At 36.5% G+C, this 20,118-nt stretch overlaps 1 protein-coding gene across 5 annotated transcripts in view; it reads right to left on the bottom strand.

The window, feature by feature from the left end:
* Positions 1-20,118, bottom strand: part of PHTF2 (putative homeodomain transcription factor 2) — a gene marked incomplete at its 3' end in the record, with an annotated part of 131,609 nt that overhangs the window by 35,092 nt on the left and 76,399 nt on the right. For 4 of the 5 annotated variants that reach the window (XM_081147181.1, XM_081147182.1, XM_081147180.1 and 1 more), the window contains 2 exons: positions 12,224-12,410; positions 7,070-7,225 (listed from right to left, as the gene is read on the bottom strand). In XM_081147181.1, coding sequence (XP_081003307.1) covers positions 7,070-7,225; positions 12,224-12,410 — 343 coding nt within the window. Of the gene's footprint in view, positions 1-7,015; positions 7,226-12,223; positions 12,411-20,118 lie in introns of those variants that run through there. The other variant, XM_081147184.1, reaches the window with a different exon arrangement.

The raw sequence follows: 20,118 nt of genomic DNA, 5'->3' as shown, positions 1-20,118 counted from the left end.
AAGAAAAACTTCCAGTAGACTCTGTAACCCTACAACTTAAAAACTTAGAAAGAAAAAACAAGAAAAGCCCAGAGTAAGTGTAAGGAAAGAAATAATAAAGACCAGAGCAGAAATAAATGATACTAAAGAGACGAAATAAAAGAGACTAAAAAAAAAAAAAAAAATACAAAAGATCAATGAAATCAAGAGCAGGTTCTTTGAAAAGATAAATAATATTGATACACCTTTAGCCAGACTCATCAAAAAACAAAGAGAGAGGACCCAAATAAACAAAATCAGAAACGAAAGAGGTGAAATAACTCACCCAACAGAAATACAAAGGATTGTAAGAAAGTACTCTGAACAACTATATGCCACCAAGCTGGACAACCTGGATTAAATGGACAAATTCCTAGAAAAATACAACTTCTCAAAACTCAATCTGGAAGAGTCAGAAAATCTGAATAGGCCAATAAGTGCCGATGAAGTTGAAGCAGTAATTAAAGGGCTCCCAGCACACAAAAGCCCTGCCCCAGATGGCTTCACATGGAAGTTTTCCCAAACATTCAAAGAAGAACTAACACGTACCTTCCTCAAACTATTACAAAAAACCAAGAGGAAGGAACACTTCCAAGCTCTTTTTACAGGGCCAGTATTAACCAATTCCAAAACCAGCTAAAGACACAACAGGGAAAGAGAATTACAGGCCAATATCCCTGATGAACACAGACGCTAAAATCCTCAACAAAATACTATCAAATCGGATCCAGCAATGTATTTAAAAGATCATACGCCATGACCAAGTAGGATTTATTCCAGGGATGCAAGGCTGGTACAATATTCGCAAATGAATAAATGTGATACATCACATAAACAAATTGAAAGACAAAAATCACATGATCATATCAATAGATACAGAAATAGCACGCAACAAAATGCAATACCCATTTTTGATAAAATCTCTCAGCAAAGTGGGAATAGAAGGATCATACCTCAACATAATAAAGGCCATATATGTCAAACCTAGAGCCAACATCATACTACATGGGCAAAAACTAAAACCATTTATCCTAAGAACAGGAACAAGACAAGGGTGTCTACTTTCCCCACTCTTATTCAACATAGTACTAGAAGTCCTAGCCACAATGATCAAGACAAGAAGACAACATAAAAGGCATCCAAATTGGAAAGGAGGAAGTAAAATTGTCATTATTTGCAGATGACATGATATTGTACATAGAAAATCCTGAAGATTCCACCAAAAAACTACTAGGTTATTTAATAAATGGATTTGGCAATGTAGCAGGATACAAATACCCAGAAATTGATGGCATTTTTATACACCAATAATGTACTCTCAGAAAGACAAACTACAAAAAAAATCCCATTTACCACTGCAACAAAAAAATTAAGACACTTAGGAATAACCTTAACCAAGAAGGTAAAAGACCTGTATTCAGAAAAGTACAGGACATTGCAAAAAGAGATATATCTTCCTTATAGAGGAAGATATAAACAAGTGGAAGAATTTACCATGTCCATGGATTGGAAGAATTAATATCATTAAAATGTCCATACTACCCAAAGCAATCTATAAATTCAATGCAATCCCCATTAAAATATCAACAGCATATTCCACAGAGCTAGAATAAACACTTTGAAAATTATAGGGAACCAAAAAACACCCTGAATAGCCACGGGAATCTTGAGAAAGAGGAACAAAGTTGGAGGGATCACAATACCAGATATCAAGTTCTACTACAAAGCCACTGTAATCAAAACAGCCTGGTACTGGCACAAGAACAGACATATAGATCAGTAGAACAGAACACAGAATCCAGAAATCAACCTACGCCATTATGCTCAATATTTGACAAAGGAGGCAAGAGCATACAATGGAGTAAAGACAGTCTCTTCAATAAACAGCATTGGGAAAATTGCACAGGTACATGCAAAAAAATTAAATTAGACCACTAATTTACACCATACATAAGAATAAACTCAAAATGGAGAAAGACTTAAATGTAAGATATGAAACCATAAAAATCCTAGAAGAAAACGTTGGCAGCAAAATCTCCGACATCTCTCATAGCAATATGTTTGCCGATACATCTAGTGCCAGAGAAACACAAGAGAAAATAAACAAATGGGATTACATCAAAATAAAAAGCTTCTGCACAACAAAAGAAATCATCAACAAAACGAAAAAGGAGCTCACTATAAAAATATATAAGGAACTCATACAACTTAACAAAAGGAAGACAAACACTCCAATTAAAAAATGGGCAAGGGACCTAAATACACTTCTCTAAAGAGGACATACAAATGGCAAAGAGACATCTGAAAAAATGTTCAAAGTCACTAATCATCAGAGAGATGCACATTAAAACTACAATGAGGTATTACTTCATACCTGTCAGAATGGCTACCATCAACAAATCAACAAACAAATGCTGGTGAGGATGTGGAGAAACCCTAGTACACTGCTGATGGGAATGCAGACTGGTGCAGCCACTATGGAAAACACTATGGAGGTTCCCCAAAAAATTGAAAATGGAACTGCCATTTGACCCAGTGATCCCACTTCTAGGAATATATCCTAAGAAACCCCAAACACCAATCACAAAGAACTTATGCACCTCTATGTTCACAGCAGCACAATTTACGATAGCTTAGACCTGGAAACAGCCCAAGTGCCCATCAGTAGATGAGTGGATAAAAGAACCTGTGGTACATTTACACCATGTGGTACATTTACACTATGCAGCTGTTAAAAAGAAGAATCTCTTATCCTTTGGGAGAGCATGGAGGGAACTGAAGTGTATTATCCTAAGTGAAATAAGTTAGTCAGAGAAAGACAAGTATCACATGATCTAACTCCCATGTGGAATGTAATAAACATAATAAACCAATGAACAAAATAGATCCAGAGACATAGAAGCATGGAGCAGACTGAGGGATCTCAGAGGGAAGGTGGGGATGGGGGAGTGGGTAGGGAGAGATTAATCAGAATATGTTTATAAGCATAACCCATGGACAGAGACATTGGTATGGGGAAGGCCTGGGGTGGGGTGGATGTGGGGTGGAGGGTATCAATGGGGGGAAAAGGGGGACATCTCTAATACTTTCAACAATAAAGATTAAAAAATGAATGATAATAGCCATGCTTATAACAAAGTATGCTGAAATTTTTAGATTTGTTTTTAGCTATCCTGTCACTAAAATTTGTCAATTTTACCTTTAAAATGCTTTAAAATTATCTCTTTCTCTTTTTCATGCTATCACCGGATATCATTTATACTTTGTTATAAAAGCCTCCTAATGGACCCCTACCTAAAAGCCTCCCCTCTTTCCAGATTAACCTTTCCTAAGTACAACTGTTCTTCTACTCCTCTGACCAAAATCCTTCTGTGGCTTCCCACTGCTGCTCTCCTGGATAAAGTTCAAATTCCTCCACCTACCATGCTTGTCTTCAAATGGCTATTTTTGGACCTTGTTTTCCACTTCTCTGTACCACAGCCTTCTCCTCCAGTGACACTGGGCTACTCCCTAACTCCAAAACAGTTTGTTCTTTGCCAATCCAGCCTCTCATTATGTTCCTACCTTTCAGGATAAATCGTACTCTGCTTTAAAGCCTACTCAACAAAGTGTCAAGAAATTACCATTTCTACCCCCTTCTAGCTTGTTTACCTTGTTTCTGAGCCTTAGTTTAGTCATCTGCCAATGGTGAATAAAACTCCCTACCATAAAGAGATATTAAAAAATAAATGAACACTATAGCTTTTAATACAAACCTGTACAAAGCAGGTTAAAGCCTAGCAGGACAAACGTTAGTTTAAAGTCTTCTATTTAGAGTGAACACTCTGTCCCTGAAATGAATTATTATACTATTAATTTGACAATGAATTTTGACTTGCTATCCAGCATCTGTGTTATCTGTGTTAATTAAATGCTCATGTATTTCATATACTCAAATAAATCATAACTCTCAAATACACTATAAGTCCACCAAAGACAGAAACCATCCTTACCACAGTTATCAAAGTATCTTGAATGAATGAGTTGTACTATTGGTAATTAACTTATGGATATTAGAATGGGGCACCATGTATATTTTAATGTGTGATAGAGTATTTGTGGGAGGGTTGTTTGAGAGAAAAGCAAAATTTTTTTAAGGAATTGAATAGGAAAATGAGTAAAAAAATAAAAAGAGAAAAAGTCACAGGAAAAAAGGGTAAAAATCATTTCGCCTTTTTTCTTTCTACAAAAAGCAATCCAAAAACATTTCAGATTCATTGCCAAGCAGAATACTTGGAGCATAAGCAGTTTTCATCACAACAGTTAGATAACAAGGCACAGAATGTATTAAGCAATAAGTAACTGCTAATTTAAATTTTTTCATAAAGCTAGCTTATTATCTATCACTAACTTCTGATGCAGACTTGCTGATCAGATACAGAAATAAGTAACAGATTAAAGGCCCAATGACTGTTTAACTAAAACTAATGGGTGATTTCAGGAATAAGGAAGTATCTATAATTCCTTATAAAACTATTTTGCCAAATACTGATTAATAAGTAGGCCATTTTACAAATGCATAATGTACAAATTATTGCCTAGAATTGCTTACATTTCAAACACTATTCTACCTGCAATGTTTAAGTGATCAATGGCCACTTTGAATTTCATTACAAATTGCTGAATAAAGAAAAAAAGTAAGAAATTTTAGAAATGAGGAAAAACAGCTCAAGTTAATAGCTCATTTAATTCGATTTGCTCTGCTCATTTCAAATCTTTGTATAGCTAAAACAGCATATAGCCAAATTAAGAGGAAAAGGATCATTTACTTAAAAGGAATAACGTGAGTGCTTTGTATCAGGCAATTATGCAAAATCTTATTTAATCCTAACAATCTGATGAGGCTGCTCACCTCTCCCCATTATACAGGCAGAAACTGAGACTCAGAGAAGTTAAATAATTTTTCCAAAGACACTTAAATAGTTTAATTCCAAGCCCATAGTTTCTTCATTATGCTTTGCATCAAATGTTACCTTTATTAGATGAAAATCTTATCTACAATAGGGGATAAAAATTGAAAGATACTTGTAGAGCTAACAAAGCAAGACAGAGAAGGAAATAAAACAAATGTTTAAAAGAAGCTATCAATTCCCCAGGATACCTTCTGCAACCCAGATAATCAAGTAATTCTATCACTTTCAGGTAACCGAAAGAAGCCAACCAGATAGATAGATAGAAAAAGGCAAGAAACTGGGTTGGCAGTGAGAGGTGGGGGTGAAGGAAATGGGATTAAGTAAAAGTCTACACACTGAATGACAAGATCACCACCTCATCCTCAACCCTTTTGGTGACAAACACCATGGCAGCCTAGTATAATATCGGGCACTCCCACAGACCAAAGAATGGACAATTCTACTTGAAAAATGAAATGCCCCTAAAAATGTAGATCTATAGATACTGATATTTGAGAAGCTTATACAGTCCCACCCATGCATAAAGTGCTTCCACAAATGATTTATTTGTGCCTCACCCATATAGAAAAAATACCACCAGTAATTTGAAGAAAGTATGGTAATATATACATAAAGATACAAAACAACACTACAGATCTTCTGTCTCAATTTTACTTAAAGGAGACTTTGTTTTGCCTTATTTAAAATATGCTATGAAGTTGGTTTGACTTGAGAGTCAAAATATTTTGGAACTGAAATTTAGATTTTAAAATATTCTAGTCTAAAGTTCCTTACCTGACAGATGAAAAATTTGAAGAGATTTTTTTTTTTTTACTGACATATTTTATACCATTAAAAACAATTTAAAACAAACAATGCCTACTAGGTAATCATCAGCCTTACTTAGCATGAAATCTAGAAGATTTTAAGCAACACACCTATTTAAAAGTTAACATTAATAATGCTCTGCCTTTCAAGAATCTCAATAGTTAAAAACACAGCTGCAAACCTAGAAGAACAAAGATTATGGAGTGAGAAAAGTATCTTTAAAGCCAAATAATTTATTCTATGGAAAGGTAGAGACCTTCTTCTATAGGAGGTCCTGAATCCCTTCCATGACCAACTGACTTCCAACTGTATGTAGAGTAAGACTTTGGATTTCAGAAGCATGATAATCCAGTTTTAGAACAGGAGACAGTAGTACATCAGAAGACATGGGTGAAGAGGCAATGAGGAGACCGACTGGCATTAGTGTCTGTATAATGGCAGCTACTGAGAGAAGAAACAGCCAGTTGCTAGAAAGATTAACTAGAGATAAAAACACAGAGAAAAATAGGTAAAGAACAAGTAACTCTTCACTTTAAAACCCTCAAAGTATTCACATTCCAGAATAGCGTATTTGATTTTTCAAAAGTTTAACCTTGTATCATTAAGAAAAAAATGCTAATATCATCCAAAAGAGTAGGTTATGTTTACCAGAGTAAAAGAAAAATTAATAAATTTGCCTTGAAGCGATAATGAAATATCTGTCTTTAGAATAAAAACTGAAAATACAATTGAATGAAATTCTTTGTCCATTTAAATAGTTTCAAGAGATGTGGTAACTTCAAGAGATGTGGTAAGTTAGAAAAGGGTTTAAAAAAAAACAACCATTAAGAAAGAAAAATAGAATCAAGGAAGAACAAAGACTGAATTTAATAGTATGGGCAACTTAATAACTGGTGACAAGAACATAAAGAAAGTCACTTAGAATAATAACTTTGCTACAATTAAGTAGTTATAAAGCCTTTCAAATTGCAGGAAAGACTAACTCACTGATTGCTCACAGGAGCTCACAGATTGTTTCTCCAGGACGGGCTTCTTTAAAAATAAAAAACAAACTGAATATATGAGTCTTCAGAGATAACACACAAGATGAATACAAATGTGTGGCTATTTATCATGTATACAACATGTAAGTCTAAAACTGCTACTCTATAAATCCAGATCATATAACAAGATATTGATACTGATGGGAAATATGTTCTTTTAATAATTATTAATTCATTGTTAAAAGAAGTTGTAAATTAGTAACATATAAAAAAGATATGTATGTATATATGTAAGGCCAAAGTATATACCTCATTAGGGTAATGTTTCTTATAATGGTGTGACTTTCTATTCCGAAGAATGCTCTCAGAAGTCCTGTCCACATGACGACGTAATGGGTATCCAGTTTCAGGACCTTCCTCGCTGGAGACTTCATCAGAGACATTTGTTATTGTCCTTTGAATATCCTAAAATGGGAGTACACAAAGAGGATTATGGTAATCTCTAACTTAACTTGCAGTTTTAAAAGTGTGAAATTTTCAATTATACATATATATACACATACAGCTTTAATACCTTCAAAAACCTCAAAGTGATTAGCACTACCTAATTTTCTGAAAAAAATCTTAAATCATTGACTATACTGGTATTTTAATGTTAAGAGAAATTCCACAGCCAGTTTTCAAATATTGTTCTATAATGTTTTTGTTCACAAAAGGATTTGAAGTAGCTTACAAAATTAAAAAATATAGGATAAAAGCAGAACAGAGTCCATTTAAAATAGAAGTGGGGAACCTTTTTCTGCCAAGGGCCATTTGGATATTTTTAACATCACTCCTGGGCCATACAAAACTATCAACTTGAAAATTAGCTATGAAAAAAGCTCCTAGATTTATTGAATTTCAAGTCCCAACTGTGGTTGCCTTGGCAGAGCCAGACCAAATAATTTCTCAGACCGGACGTTCCCCACCCTTGATTTAAAAGAAGCTGAGAGGAGAAACAGGATGGCAGCGTAGGTAACCGCTGTACTCGCCGCCGCCCAGAACCATACCAAAATTACAACTAAAATACAGAACCACCATCACTCAGAACCTTCTGAAATATAGCTGAACTGAAGCCCTACAACCAGGGAACTGAAGAAGCATGAGACTGGTAGGAGGGACAGAGACAGGCAGATGGGGGCTGAATCCCAGAGACTGCACCACAGGCCCACACCCAGTGCTGCGGTTTAAACCTGGGAGGGATTATCTCGGTGGTGGAGGTTTCCCAGAGGAGTGAGGGGTCCCAGCCCCACATTGGGCGCCCCAGCCCAGGATTCCAGTGCCGGGAAGAGAAGTCCCACAACTTCAGGCTGTGAAAACCAGCAGGGACTGTCCCTGAGGGACACAGAGGCTGTGGGACTCCCAGGCAGCTCCTCTTAAAGGGTCCGCGCATGGACTCACTCAGAGGCGCTCCCTCTGAGCCCCAGCGCTGGGCAGCAGCTTGAAAGGAACCTGGGACACTTGGGGAGGAACTAACCTGCCTGAAATCTGGGTGAGAGCCGGAGGGGCAGCTTTTTCCCAGACAGAAGAGCTGGCAGAGGCCATTGTTCCTTTGGCGAGCCCTCCCCCACACAGAGCAGGCAGGCAGGCGCCATATTTGAATCTCCAGCACCTGACTCACACCTTTGGCCCCGCCCCGTTGACTCCTGGAGGCCCCACCCCTCCCTACCTGCAAGCTCATCCAGGCCATTTCTAGTGGCTTTTCTATGCAAGTGGCCTCTCAAGCCTCATGTTTAGGACTTCCCTAAAATCTCTCAAACAAGCAGCAGCATGCCCCATACAGCTTGATAAGTGGCCCCAGGCCTGGCACTAGTGGTAGCCTGCATTGGTTCATAGCTTGGCCTCTCCTGGATACTTCCAAGCACAGCACAAGTAGCAGCCAACTACGATATGCTGTGTAGCTCATGCTGGATGGCCCTGGGCAAGGCACTGGCACAGGCTGAGTCTGTACCTCCAGGGAAGCCCCAGAGACAGTGCACCTGGTGGTCAGACTTGACCATGCTGGATTACAACCCTACCACATCCACGAGTGACACACTCAAGGGGCGCACTTGGTGAACACCAAAGCTCCACTGAAGTAAATCCTGCTCCATAGGGGAGTCTCCAGCACAGCAGCTCTTGGGTTGTAGTTGCAGCTGGTCCTCATAGCTGACTTGCCTAGGGGTCAATTCCTCCCAGTGATGCCAACAGCAACCAAGGCTCAACTACAACAGGACAGTGCACACAGCCCACACAGGGGAGCACCTAGAAGGCCCAGCTCAGGTGACTGGGGAGGCTGAGCCACTGGACCCTACAGGACACCTGCTACACAAAGCCACTCTACTAATTCCAGGAGACATAGCAGCTCTTCCTAATACATAGAAACAAGTACCTAGAAGCAGCCAAAATGTGGAGGCAAAGAAACATGTCACAAAGGAAAGAACAGAAGAAATCTCCAGAAAAGGAACTAAATGAAATAGAGCCAAGCAAGCTACTAGATTACAGAGTTCAGAATTATAGTTATAAGGATGCTCAAGGATATTAGTAAGACTATTACGAAAACAAGTGAGACCATCGATGACATAATAAAGTACCAATTTGAAATGAAGGCTACACAAACTGAAATGAAGAATAATTTCAGGGAATCAACAGTAGAGTAGAGGACGCTGAGAATCTAATCAGCAATTTGGAACATGATGAAACAAAAATCACCCAACCAAAAGAGCAAAAAGAAAAAAGAATCCAGAAATATGAAGATAGTGTAAGGAATCTCTGGGACAACTTCAAGCAGCCCAACATTTGTATTATTGGGGTGCCAGAAGGAGAAGAAACAGAGCAAGAAGTTGAAAACCTATTTGAAAAAATAATTTGAAAAAATAATTACAGAAACTTCCCCTACCTGGGGAAATAAACAGACTTACAAGTCCAGGAAGCACAGAGAGTCCCAAACAAGAGGAAACCAAAGAGGCCCACAGCAAGACACATCATAATTAAAATGCCAAAGGTTAAAGACAAAAAGAGAATTTTAAAAGCAGCAAGAAAAAAGCAGTTAGTTACCTACAAGGGAGCACCCATACGACTGTCAGCTGATTTCTCAACAGAAATCTTGCAGGCCAGAAAGGAGTGGCAAGAAATATTCAAAGTGATGAAAAGCAAGAACCTACAACCAAGATTACTCTACCCAGCAAAACTATCATTTAGAACTGAAAGTCAAACAGCTTCTCAGACAAGGAAAAGCTAAAGGAGTTCATCACCACCAGACCAGAAATGTTGAAGGGTCTTCTTTAAAAAGAAGCTAATCAACAAAAGAACCTGACAAACTAAATAGATCCGCAGACACTGATACATGCAACAGACAATCAGATTTCAGAGGGAAGAGGCAAGGTGGGTGGAGGGTGGGAAGAAATTAACAAAAGAAGTTATATGCATATATGCATAACCCGTGGACATAGAAAATAATGGGGTGAAGGCCTGGGAAGGGGGTGGGAGCGAGATGGAAGGGGTCAACTGGGGGGAAAATGGGACACCTCTAATACTTCCAACAATAAAGATAAATTAAAAATAAATAAAATAAAAGAAGCTGAGAGCCCAGCAGGGCATGGCTCAGTGGTTGAGCATTGACCTTTATATACATATACACATACATACATACATACAAATATATATATACACATATATATATACACACATATATAAAAAGGTTAACATCTCCTAAAAAAATTTAAAAAAAAAAAAAGTAAATAAATGAAGCTGAGAGACCAGAGATGAACTAATTATACTATTTTCGAAAATTGAAAATGTGACCAATTATAATACCGCCATTGATTAAATAATGGCTTACGAGACAAAAAGAGGTAAAATGGTAGTTGAATGGGTGTACAATCAGACATTATGCACATATAAATTTGTTTTTTGGTTTGTATTTTTAATCCTCCCCTGATGATATTTTCTCCATTGCTTTTCAGAGAGAATAGAAGGGAGAGAGAGAGAGAAACATCGATGTGAGAGAGACATATCGATTGGTTGCGTCCCACACGTGGCCCAATTGGGAAGGGCTTTGAGCCTGCAACTGAGGTAGGTGCCCTTGGCTGAAATCAAACCCAGGATCCTTCAGTCCGTGAGCGGAGGATTTAACCACTGAGCCAAATTACCCAGGGCTGCACATATAAATTTGTAAGACACATACAGATTTCAGAAATTCTGAAATTGAGAGACTCCAGAACAGAAGATTTATTGACACTTTCATGTTTCTTTCATATAGTTTTGGTAGGTAATACATGCCTGAAAGTGTGCTTGAAAGTTGAATGACTGAAAAGTTATTTGTTCAGTGATGATAGTAATGTGAGGGTCACGTTACCAGAGAGCTAAATGCTTCAACAATCTAAAATCAAGTAAGGGACTATATTTCCTTGCAGTCCCAAGCTATTTACTGTACAGCTACTGGTACTGAAAATATATGTACTGTAAAGTAGTAATACACACTTGATTCAAAATTAGAGAATCTTCTTTTCTTCTATTTATTTTCTTCAACACAAATGTTCATGCTCATATTCCTAAATTTAACAGTTTACATCTTTTTATTTAACCATATTATTTTACTGTGCCAGCTTTTAAAGAATAAATTAACCAGAAAAAAATTCAGTGAAACAAAGAGAAGATACTACATTAGGCTTTGTTACAATAACCCAGGGTGGCATAATTATTTTGGAAAAGTCAACAATTGTTATCTTAACAAATATGTGCTCAATAAGAACTTTTAATAATTAAAAACAAAAAATGTGCTGATACCAAAGGTAATAAAGTTAGAAAAAACAGGTAATATTATCTTATGGAAAACATGAATGGAAAAAATCAGGTTCCTAGTTTAGTTTCTAGAATAATTTAGATGTTCCATTTAAAACAAATTCTCACACACATGGAAATGGGGCAAGAAAGGGTAAGGTTTAATAAGCATCAACTATAAAATTATAAAGTGCTTTAACATTTTAGAAAAATTGGAGTCATTAATCAATTCAAGAAGGTACTAAGTTATATTGGCAATAAAGCTTATTCATATTAATTTATCTTATTTTCAGCTTCATCAATGTGATTTGTAAAGGCTCTGAGAATAAATTTTGGAGAAAATATTTAGTTCAAGGGAAACCACTATGTCTAAGTCACTTCCCATTAGCTAATGTAAAATCACACAAGCAAACTATTTTTCAAAAAATCACTTATGCCCAGCCAGTGTGGCTCAGTGGTTGAGCATCAATCTGTGAACCAGGAGGTCATGGTTTGATTACCAGTCAGGGCACATACCTGGGTTGTGGGCTCGATCCCCAGTAGGGGGTGTGCAAGAGGCAGCAGATCGATGTCTCTCATCGATGTTTCTATCTCTCTATCCCTCTCCCTTCCTCTCTCTCTAAAATCAATAAAAACATATTTGGGGGGGAAAATGACACTTACTTTGCTGGGAATGTTTCTCAGTGTTCCCTTGCTCCAGGTTGTCTCTTCTGGTCGAATAGTTTCACACTGAGGTTCATGGCTTTGTACTCCATCTTCACTGCTTTTAACAGTCTTTTTCCCATCAAGGGATACATAGCCATTGTCAGTCTCAGTTGATTTATCAATTGAATTCTTCATTTTCTTTGATCTTAAAAAAAATATTCAGAAGCGTGTTAAAGGGACTTAGCTTATTTTGGATGGGTTACTGATAGAAATTATGATTTGTTAATAATAAAATCTGGTAGTTACTTCTCAGAATTTTAATGGCCACTTCATTTTTACAACAAATAATTTAGACATATAGTATACATCATATAAAATAAACATGAAAATGTTTATTCAGCTTATTGTATAGGTTCATGAGGTCTTACGAATAGCAATTCTAAGAGACATGTCTTAACTTATCAAACAATTCTTGATCAAAATTACCTGTCTTTGAGCAAAATCTAGGATAAAATTTTTACCCATTTTATTATGATTAATAATATGTTTTTAAAGTTTTATTTTTAAAAAAGATCTCAGTAATTATCAAGTTAAGTTGCAGTAAGTGATTTACCTTAGTTTTAATATTCTCGTTACAAAAATACTTTACCATTAGTATATATACATAAATATCTCTGATAAAAATTTATCTTAATATACAATGAAGACATAGAATCTTTGTTACATAAAAATAGATGAAAAAAGGAAAAAAATTATACAAGCTTCTGAATAGAAGTAGAAATAAAGAACACAAAGAAAACAAAGTAACCTCTTTCACCCACTGAAATACTCTGAAAAAATATCAGTAATTGTGTAGTCACAAATGAGGTTTTTCGTTTATAGGAATTATACTTTTCTCAATACGTAAGATATGGTAGAAAATAATAAACATGATATTTTTGATTAATAGGCAAATGGTTGAGGAGTTCTCTTTAGAGACTCTAGTGGGTGAAAGAATGGCTATCCAAAGGTAATGGTTAGTAGAAATATAGTGTAAGTCCCACACAAAATTAAAATGTGCTCAATGCAGATTAAGTTTATCATAGACCATTATTAAAAGCAATTATATTTAATTATATTTAAATAAATCCCCTCAAATTTTCTCCAGAGTATCAGTTTTGCAAGAAAGAAAAAAATAAAACTAGTACATTGCCTTCATGTGGGCCAAAAAACAAAAGTTTTAAAAAATTCACCAAAAAAGTTATCTTTAACATTACAGTTACTCAATTTTACTGGAACTTTTTAGAACTGTGCAGGAACTTAGAACTCCCTATTTAAATGCTAATTTTGGAAATAAGGAATCAGAAGTATAAAAAGGTCTAAATGATTTATTTAAGGTCACACAGCCAGTCAGAGGCCAACATGGCATTAGATTACAGATCTTCTGACTATGAGGTTAACTTAATTCTCCACATTATCTCCAACTATCTACTCTTTGGAAAACTTCCTATTAGGATTTCTTGTTAACACACTCATCAAAGCCTAGAAAGTTTCTGTCTTATACAAATAGGCCCCTCTCCTTCCTGATCTTCTCCTACCAGGTTACTGAAAGGGATAGAAAGACCACACTTCCCACATGCTCTACTGAGCTCCAATACTCCCCCCGCCCCTTTTTAAAAAAATTTGTAGAGAGAGGAAGGGAGGAAGGGGAGGGGGGAAAGAGAGAGGGAAAGGGGGATAGAGAAACATCAACTGGTTGCTTCCCGTACACACCCTTACCAGGAACTGAACCCTCAACCCGAGTATGTGCCCTAACCAGGAATCAAGCCCACAACCTTTCAGTGTACTGGATGATGCTCCAACCAACTAAGCCACACCAGCCAGGGCACTCCATGCTTTCTAGTCATTCAGAACACATCTCCAGAGAGTTGTCAAGACTCAGAAGCCCAGTCTTCTGACCCTTCTCTTTCTACATGACCCTAAGAGACATGAAAAGGTCAAGGGAATGAGCCATAGAACAAAGATCACTTAAAGAGTGGCAGAGGGAGGGAGGAAAATGGATTATACTGGAGAGGAGAAAGGGCAAAAAGAGAAACTAAAAGGTGCATTGAAAGCTTGTGACCTTCCCTACCTGGGGAAGAAAGTGATAGAAACAGTTATCAATTGCTTCCTTTACCTCTCCCTTGAACTTGGAGATGTGGAAAAAGACCCAGAGAGGTGAAGTTACTTGATATTTTGAAAATGTGAAAACTCAAAGATAGAGGAGTTTTCTGGAAAGGTATTTATGAAAGTTCATGGAAATTATACTGGGCTGGAAAGGGAGAGGGAAAAGGAGGTGGAGGAAAACTGGAAAGTTGGTAGAATCATTAATCAGACAGGATATGCAAGAGGAGAAATTTATTTGGGAAGATGGAAATGTTAGACCTGCAGTGTCCAGGAACATCCTAAGATCAGGACGGAGTTGAAAATATAGATCTGGAGGCCAGTAGTCAAAGTAGAAAAAGTGGTTGAAAACTTGCAGAGTGAACCAGAACTGGAGAGGGCAAAAGTTGAGGGCCCAGTGAAAAGGGTTTTGAAGAATGATTCCTTCCTTACCAAGGACAGGGTAAAGACTATATTATGCCAGGGGGAAAAGTACTAGCAGCATCCATTCCATATAACTGACACCTCTCAGCTATCTCTCACTTCTTCCTTTCCTTATCTCTGCCTCCTTCCAACTTCTCTGGTTGTTTCTCTCTCCCCTGTCTCCTCAAAGTACGAGTAACACTATCAGGAGACAAGGACACTATGTTATTAAACTATGGTAGCTATGATGTTTCACATGAGCTAAATGCAGGTAAGTTGCGAACCAAGCTGAAATGACAAAGAAAATAATAAATATAAGACCCACCCCTAGGATTTACAAAGTAGATCAAAATATAAATCATGCAGCTTGGCAGTGACTGGTAATAATGGCAATTATAAGAGTATATCATTGGGATGGGACAACAGGGGCAGTCCATTTGAAGACAATTTTAGGGCAGGGTTCCAGGTACAGCCTAGCAGGATTGGGATATAGGCCACACACAGAGGGTTAATTGAGTAAGTAAGTATACTGAGGACAATGGGAATTAGTATTTCAGTGATGAACAAAAATATAAAGAGGAGAAAAGAAAAAATGAACTCTGATACTGTACTTGAATTGGAGCTATCACTAAACATTCATGGTTTATAATGTATCTAGATAGATATAGAAATAAATGTAAATGTAAAGGGATACACACACACACATTTCTTAGCTCTACCCACTGAAGAAGGCCTGGGGGTAGCAAAACCCCAATAGTAATGAACACATCTAGTACTCAGATCTTGGTTTCTATATACCACACTCTCCTTGAAGAAATGGCTGATTCCAGGACTGAGGCAGAGAAAGTACAAGTTGAAAAGGAAACATTACATTGTGCCTGAAAGTAAGGAAGTGCTCAAAGAATGATAGAAACATGTCAAAAAGAGAAAGAAATTGCTCAAAGGGGCTCCACTGGCCAAATTTAGGACAATCTGATCATCAAAATAAATGACAAATCAAATCAAATCAAAATCCACAAGTAAATGAAGAAGGGAAAGCTTTTCCTTAAAGTAGAATGCCAACTAGTAAATGTAGAAGAAATGATGGAGTTAGAAAAATCACCATTTGGCAACCATATAATAATTCAGGCAGGAATCTTCAATGGATGCTAAAACTAGAAGGTAAAGGTGTAATGAAAAATGAGTTATTTTTATAATATTATTATATCCCCACACAGGACATTTATTGATTATAAAGGGAAAAATAAATTTACAATGGGGAAATCTGGCAGACACTATCTCAATCAAGTGACTAATGTAAATATCACTAGTAAGGGAACAAATCAATATAGTTTGGCACCTATAGAATGAAATCAGAACAAAGTATCACTTCTATGATATTCCTGCCCCAAATGCATAACTTGGGTTTAATCATGAAGAAACATCACACTACTAACCCAACAGTGTGCTGCTAAATGTTGAACCACCAGCTCTCCAGTGGTAAAAAGCCCTTGTTTGTAGTGTTTCCTGACTTCTAAGGTATAAATAATCCCTCCATGGCCAATTTACAGTACCAACTAATAGCACTGAACATGGATTTGGGAAGAGGTACACATATTCAATTCTCACAAGTCACTTGGAGCCAGATCCAGACCACTGGCACAAATCCAAATCAAGGGATATTCTAGATAGTTACTGCCTAGAGTCTTCAAAAATATGAAAAACATGACACTTGTTTTAAAAGGTACAAACCGGTCCTGGCCAGTTTGGCTCAGTGATTAGAGCGTTGGCCTGTGGACTGAAGGGTCCTGGGTTTGATTCTGGCCAAGGGCATGTACCTTGGTTGCAGAATCAATCCCCGGCCCTGGTTGGGATGTGTGTGGGAGGCAACCAATCAAAATGTCTCTCTCACATTGATGTTTCTCTCTCTTCCACTCTCTCTGAAAAGCAATGGAAAAACTATCCTCGGATGAGGATTAAAAAAAAGTAAAATTATAAAAAAATAAGAAAATATTGAAAAGACTGTCTTTACTCCATTGTATGCTCTTATCTCCCTGGTGGGAATGAAGACTAGTGTAGCCACTATGGAAAACAGTAAAAATAAATTTTAAAATAATGAATAAATACATAAATAAATAAATTAATTAATTAAATTAAATAAATGCCCCATTCGCCAAGAGGTTGTTGGGTTCAATTCCCACTGAGGGCACATGCCCGGGTTGTGGGCACAATCCCCAGTAGGTGGTGTGCAGGAGGCAGCCGATCAATGTCTCTCTCTCTCATTGATGTTTCTATCTATCCCTTTCCCTTCTTCTCTCTCTAAAGTCAATAAAAACATACTAAAACAAACAAACTCTTTTTTAAAAAAAAAGTACAAACTGATTTGTACCCTGATTAAGTCATTCTCTGGATGTGAGTGTAGAGGAAATGCTGAAAGCAGAAACCACAGGAGAGCTAAATTCCAATTAACACAGGTAAAGAGGATCAAAAATTGGGACCACTCCAAGTGTAGTTCAGTTTTACCCCTGACTATACTATATCATTCATGTTGCAATTAATATCTGAAAGTCAAAAGAATATTAAGTTCTCAAAAAGAACACAGGTTATTAAGACTCAGGGGGGAGTGAGAGACTAAAAAAATAAATATTGTAAAATTCTACTTAGAATATTTTTTTTAAAGGAAAGCTATTTCTTTTTAAGTGAACTTTAAAATATGTACAAAAATAAACTGAAGCAAGGTAAATAGCATTTAGATTTTAAAATAAGCACATATCTAAATCACCATTTCCTACCAAAAATAAAAAGCAGGGTAAAAAGAAGCTGGTAGTATTAGGAATTAAAGTACTAAACTATACCCTAGCCAGTTTGGCTCAATGGTTGTTAGAGCGTGGCCTGCAGACTGAAGGGTCCAGAGTTGGATTCCAGCCAAGGGAACGTACCTAGGTGGCAGGCTCCATCCCTGGCTCCGGTCAGGGTGTGTGCAGGAGGCAACAAATCGATGTGTCTCTCTCACATCGATGTTTCTCTCTCTCTCTGTGTCTCTCTCTCCCTTTCACTATCTGAAAAGCAATGGAAACAATATCCGCAGGTGAGGATTAAAAAATAAATAAGTAAAGTACTAAACTACAGAAAGAACTGATAGTTTTTAGTACCATCCACAAAATGTCTACCTTTCAATAGCTACACTTAATGCATATAATACATTCATTCACTTATTAAAACCACAGTTAATAATATTTTCTTAGATCAACCCAAACTGGACCAGAGGCATTTGGGCAGTGAGATTAGCAGCATCTTGAAAACAGGAGACATACAAGTTTATGCTGATTTTACTTATTCCATGACAGAAATAGCATTTCCTGCATTGGATTTTGAACAAAAAAGCATTTGCAAAGAAACAATGTGAAATTTCATTGCCATGGTCAAGGCTTACTGTTTTATAACTAGACTACCACTTTAATCTTTGGATGGCATGACCTGTGTAGAATTTTCTTTCAAGAATTATGCTTGACATTCTAGCAGGATAGCTCTATGTCAAAAATATCCTTAGGAGGAAATGACCTTTAGAAATATATGTATAAAATTACTTTACTTCCTTTGTGAGATAAATGATGATCTTGGTCCTTTCTGAAAAAAATGCTAACAAATGTACAACCTATACCATAAATAAATCATAAAACTAAATGGTTTTTCACATTAAAAACTTTAACCAAAAAGTTAACAACTTTTAAAGAGCTTACTAGCTTATAAAATCTCAAATCTGTACCAAACATGAAAACCAGTGTGTTTCTATATTAAAAGCCTGCTCAGGTCATCAAAAATACTCCTGATACTCTGTATGCCATACGGAAAAAAAGCTGGAAGTATTTGCTGTTGCTCTCAAAAATATTTAGAGGTATATAAACAGATCCAATTGAAGATCATCCTTTCAGTATTAAAGGACTTCAGAGAGTTGCTACTTAACAGTAGGAGATAACTCTTGTTCTAGAATACAGTATGAAATCTCTACTTCTGATCTCATTTCCACAAGGTTAGGTAGGCATTAAGGGGGAAGGAAGGTTAGAGAAAACTCAATGCATCAATTTCAGATATAAGAGAATGACATAGGAGCCTATATATTTTACCATCACTGCTACCTGGAGCTATTCATATGCCTTGATTATATGTCAACATAGCCCTTCAAAGACTCTTGGGCCCTTAGGTATCCTCCACAACACATAAGTTCGAAAGGTATGCACCAAATTATGTTTATTTATGATACTCGTAATCTTTCTAGGACCAGTCCAACTCTAAAATACAGTGACTTTATTAAATTTAATGAGATATCTATTTGTGGTCATAAGATACTCTTTAAAACTCTGGAATATACTGGCATTTACATATCTTCATCCTTGTCTGTGGAAAATAGGCAATAGAGCTTCACCTAGTTTATAGCTTAAATAACTGAACTATTCAAACTAAAGTCACTAAAAACAAAATTTTAATCCCTGTACCAAAATTTTCTAGTGGGTCTGCATACCACTTTATCTCATATAGTGTACTCCATTATGTGAAGAAAATCAATTTATTAAATTTTTAACTTTCACTTTAGTGCTAAAAACAGTAAATAGGGAGACTAAATGGAACAGAAATATTTAAGGTAGAGCATGTAAGTTAATATGTAACCTGGCTTTATTCTGGTTTCTGTGTCTTATACACCAAGTCAATTTATGTAAGTTACTTTTTCTACTAAAAAAAGGCATAATTCCTTTTCACAATTTGTTTTTGAATAATACTGTGATAGTCAAATGAATCTTAAATGATATGAAAGAAAACTTAGGCTCTATGTGAATTCTGAAATAGGCATTATACGGGAGAGACATACAACTTAGATGTAATTCTTCCTATTCAGTATTTTTAGTAGAAACTATAATTATGCTAATTTAAGACTATAATACACTGAAATTATAGTACTAAACCCTTAGGAAATATGGTTGATTTCTACATCTTGGTTGAGCATCAACCTACGAACCAGGAGGTCACCGGTTCAGTTCCCAGTCAGGGCACATGCCCAGGTTGCAGGCCCAATCCCCAGTAGGGGGCACTCTCTCATCATTGATGTGTCTCTCTCCTCCCTCCCTCTCCCTTCCTCTCTCTGAAATCAATAAAAACATATATATTTTTTTAAATTGATACTTTCTTTAGCTTTGTTTTCTGAGGTACATAGAGTTCTTTTATAACAATTCCTAAATTTTTTCAAATGAGAAATACTATGTATGCTTTGTTTTAAGAAGAACAGTTTTATCTTGAGAAGGAAATGTACTTACAGATGATAAATAGGGCCTTTCCAACTTATAAATACAGGATGTAAGAACTGTAGTTTGCATCCTAACACCTAGAAAACCAGTAAG

Source organism: Miniopterus schreibersii (assembly GCF_964146895.1).
Source record: "Miniopterus schreibersii genome assembly, chromosome: 9".
Taxonomy (NCBI): Eukaryota; Metazoa; Chordata; class Mammalia; order Chiroptera; family Miniopteridae; genus Miniopterus; species Miniopterus schreibersii.
Note: the sequence above shows the minus strand (reverse complement) of the source record. Positions and strands in the feature narration are given on the sequence as shown.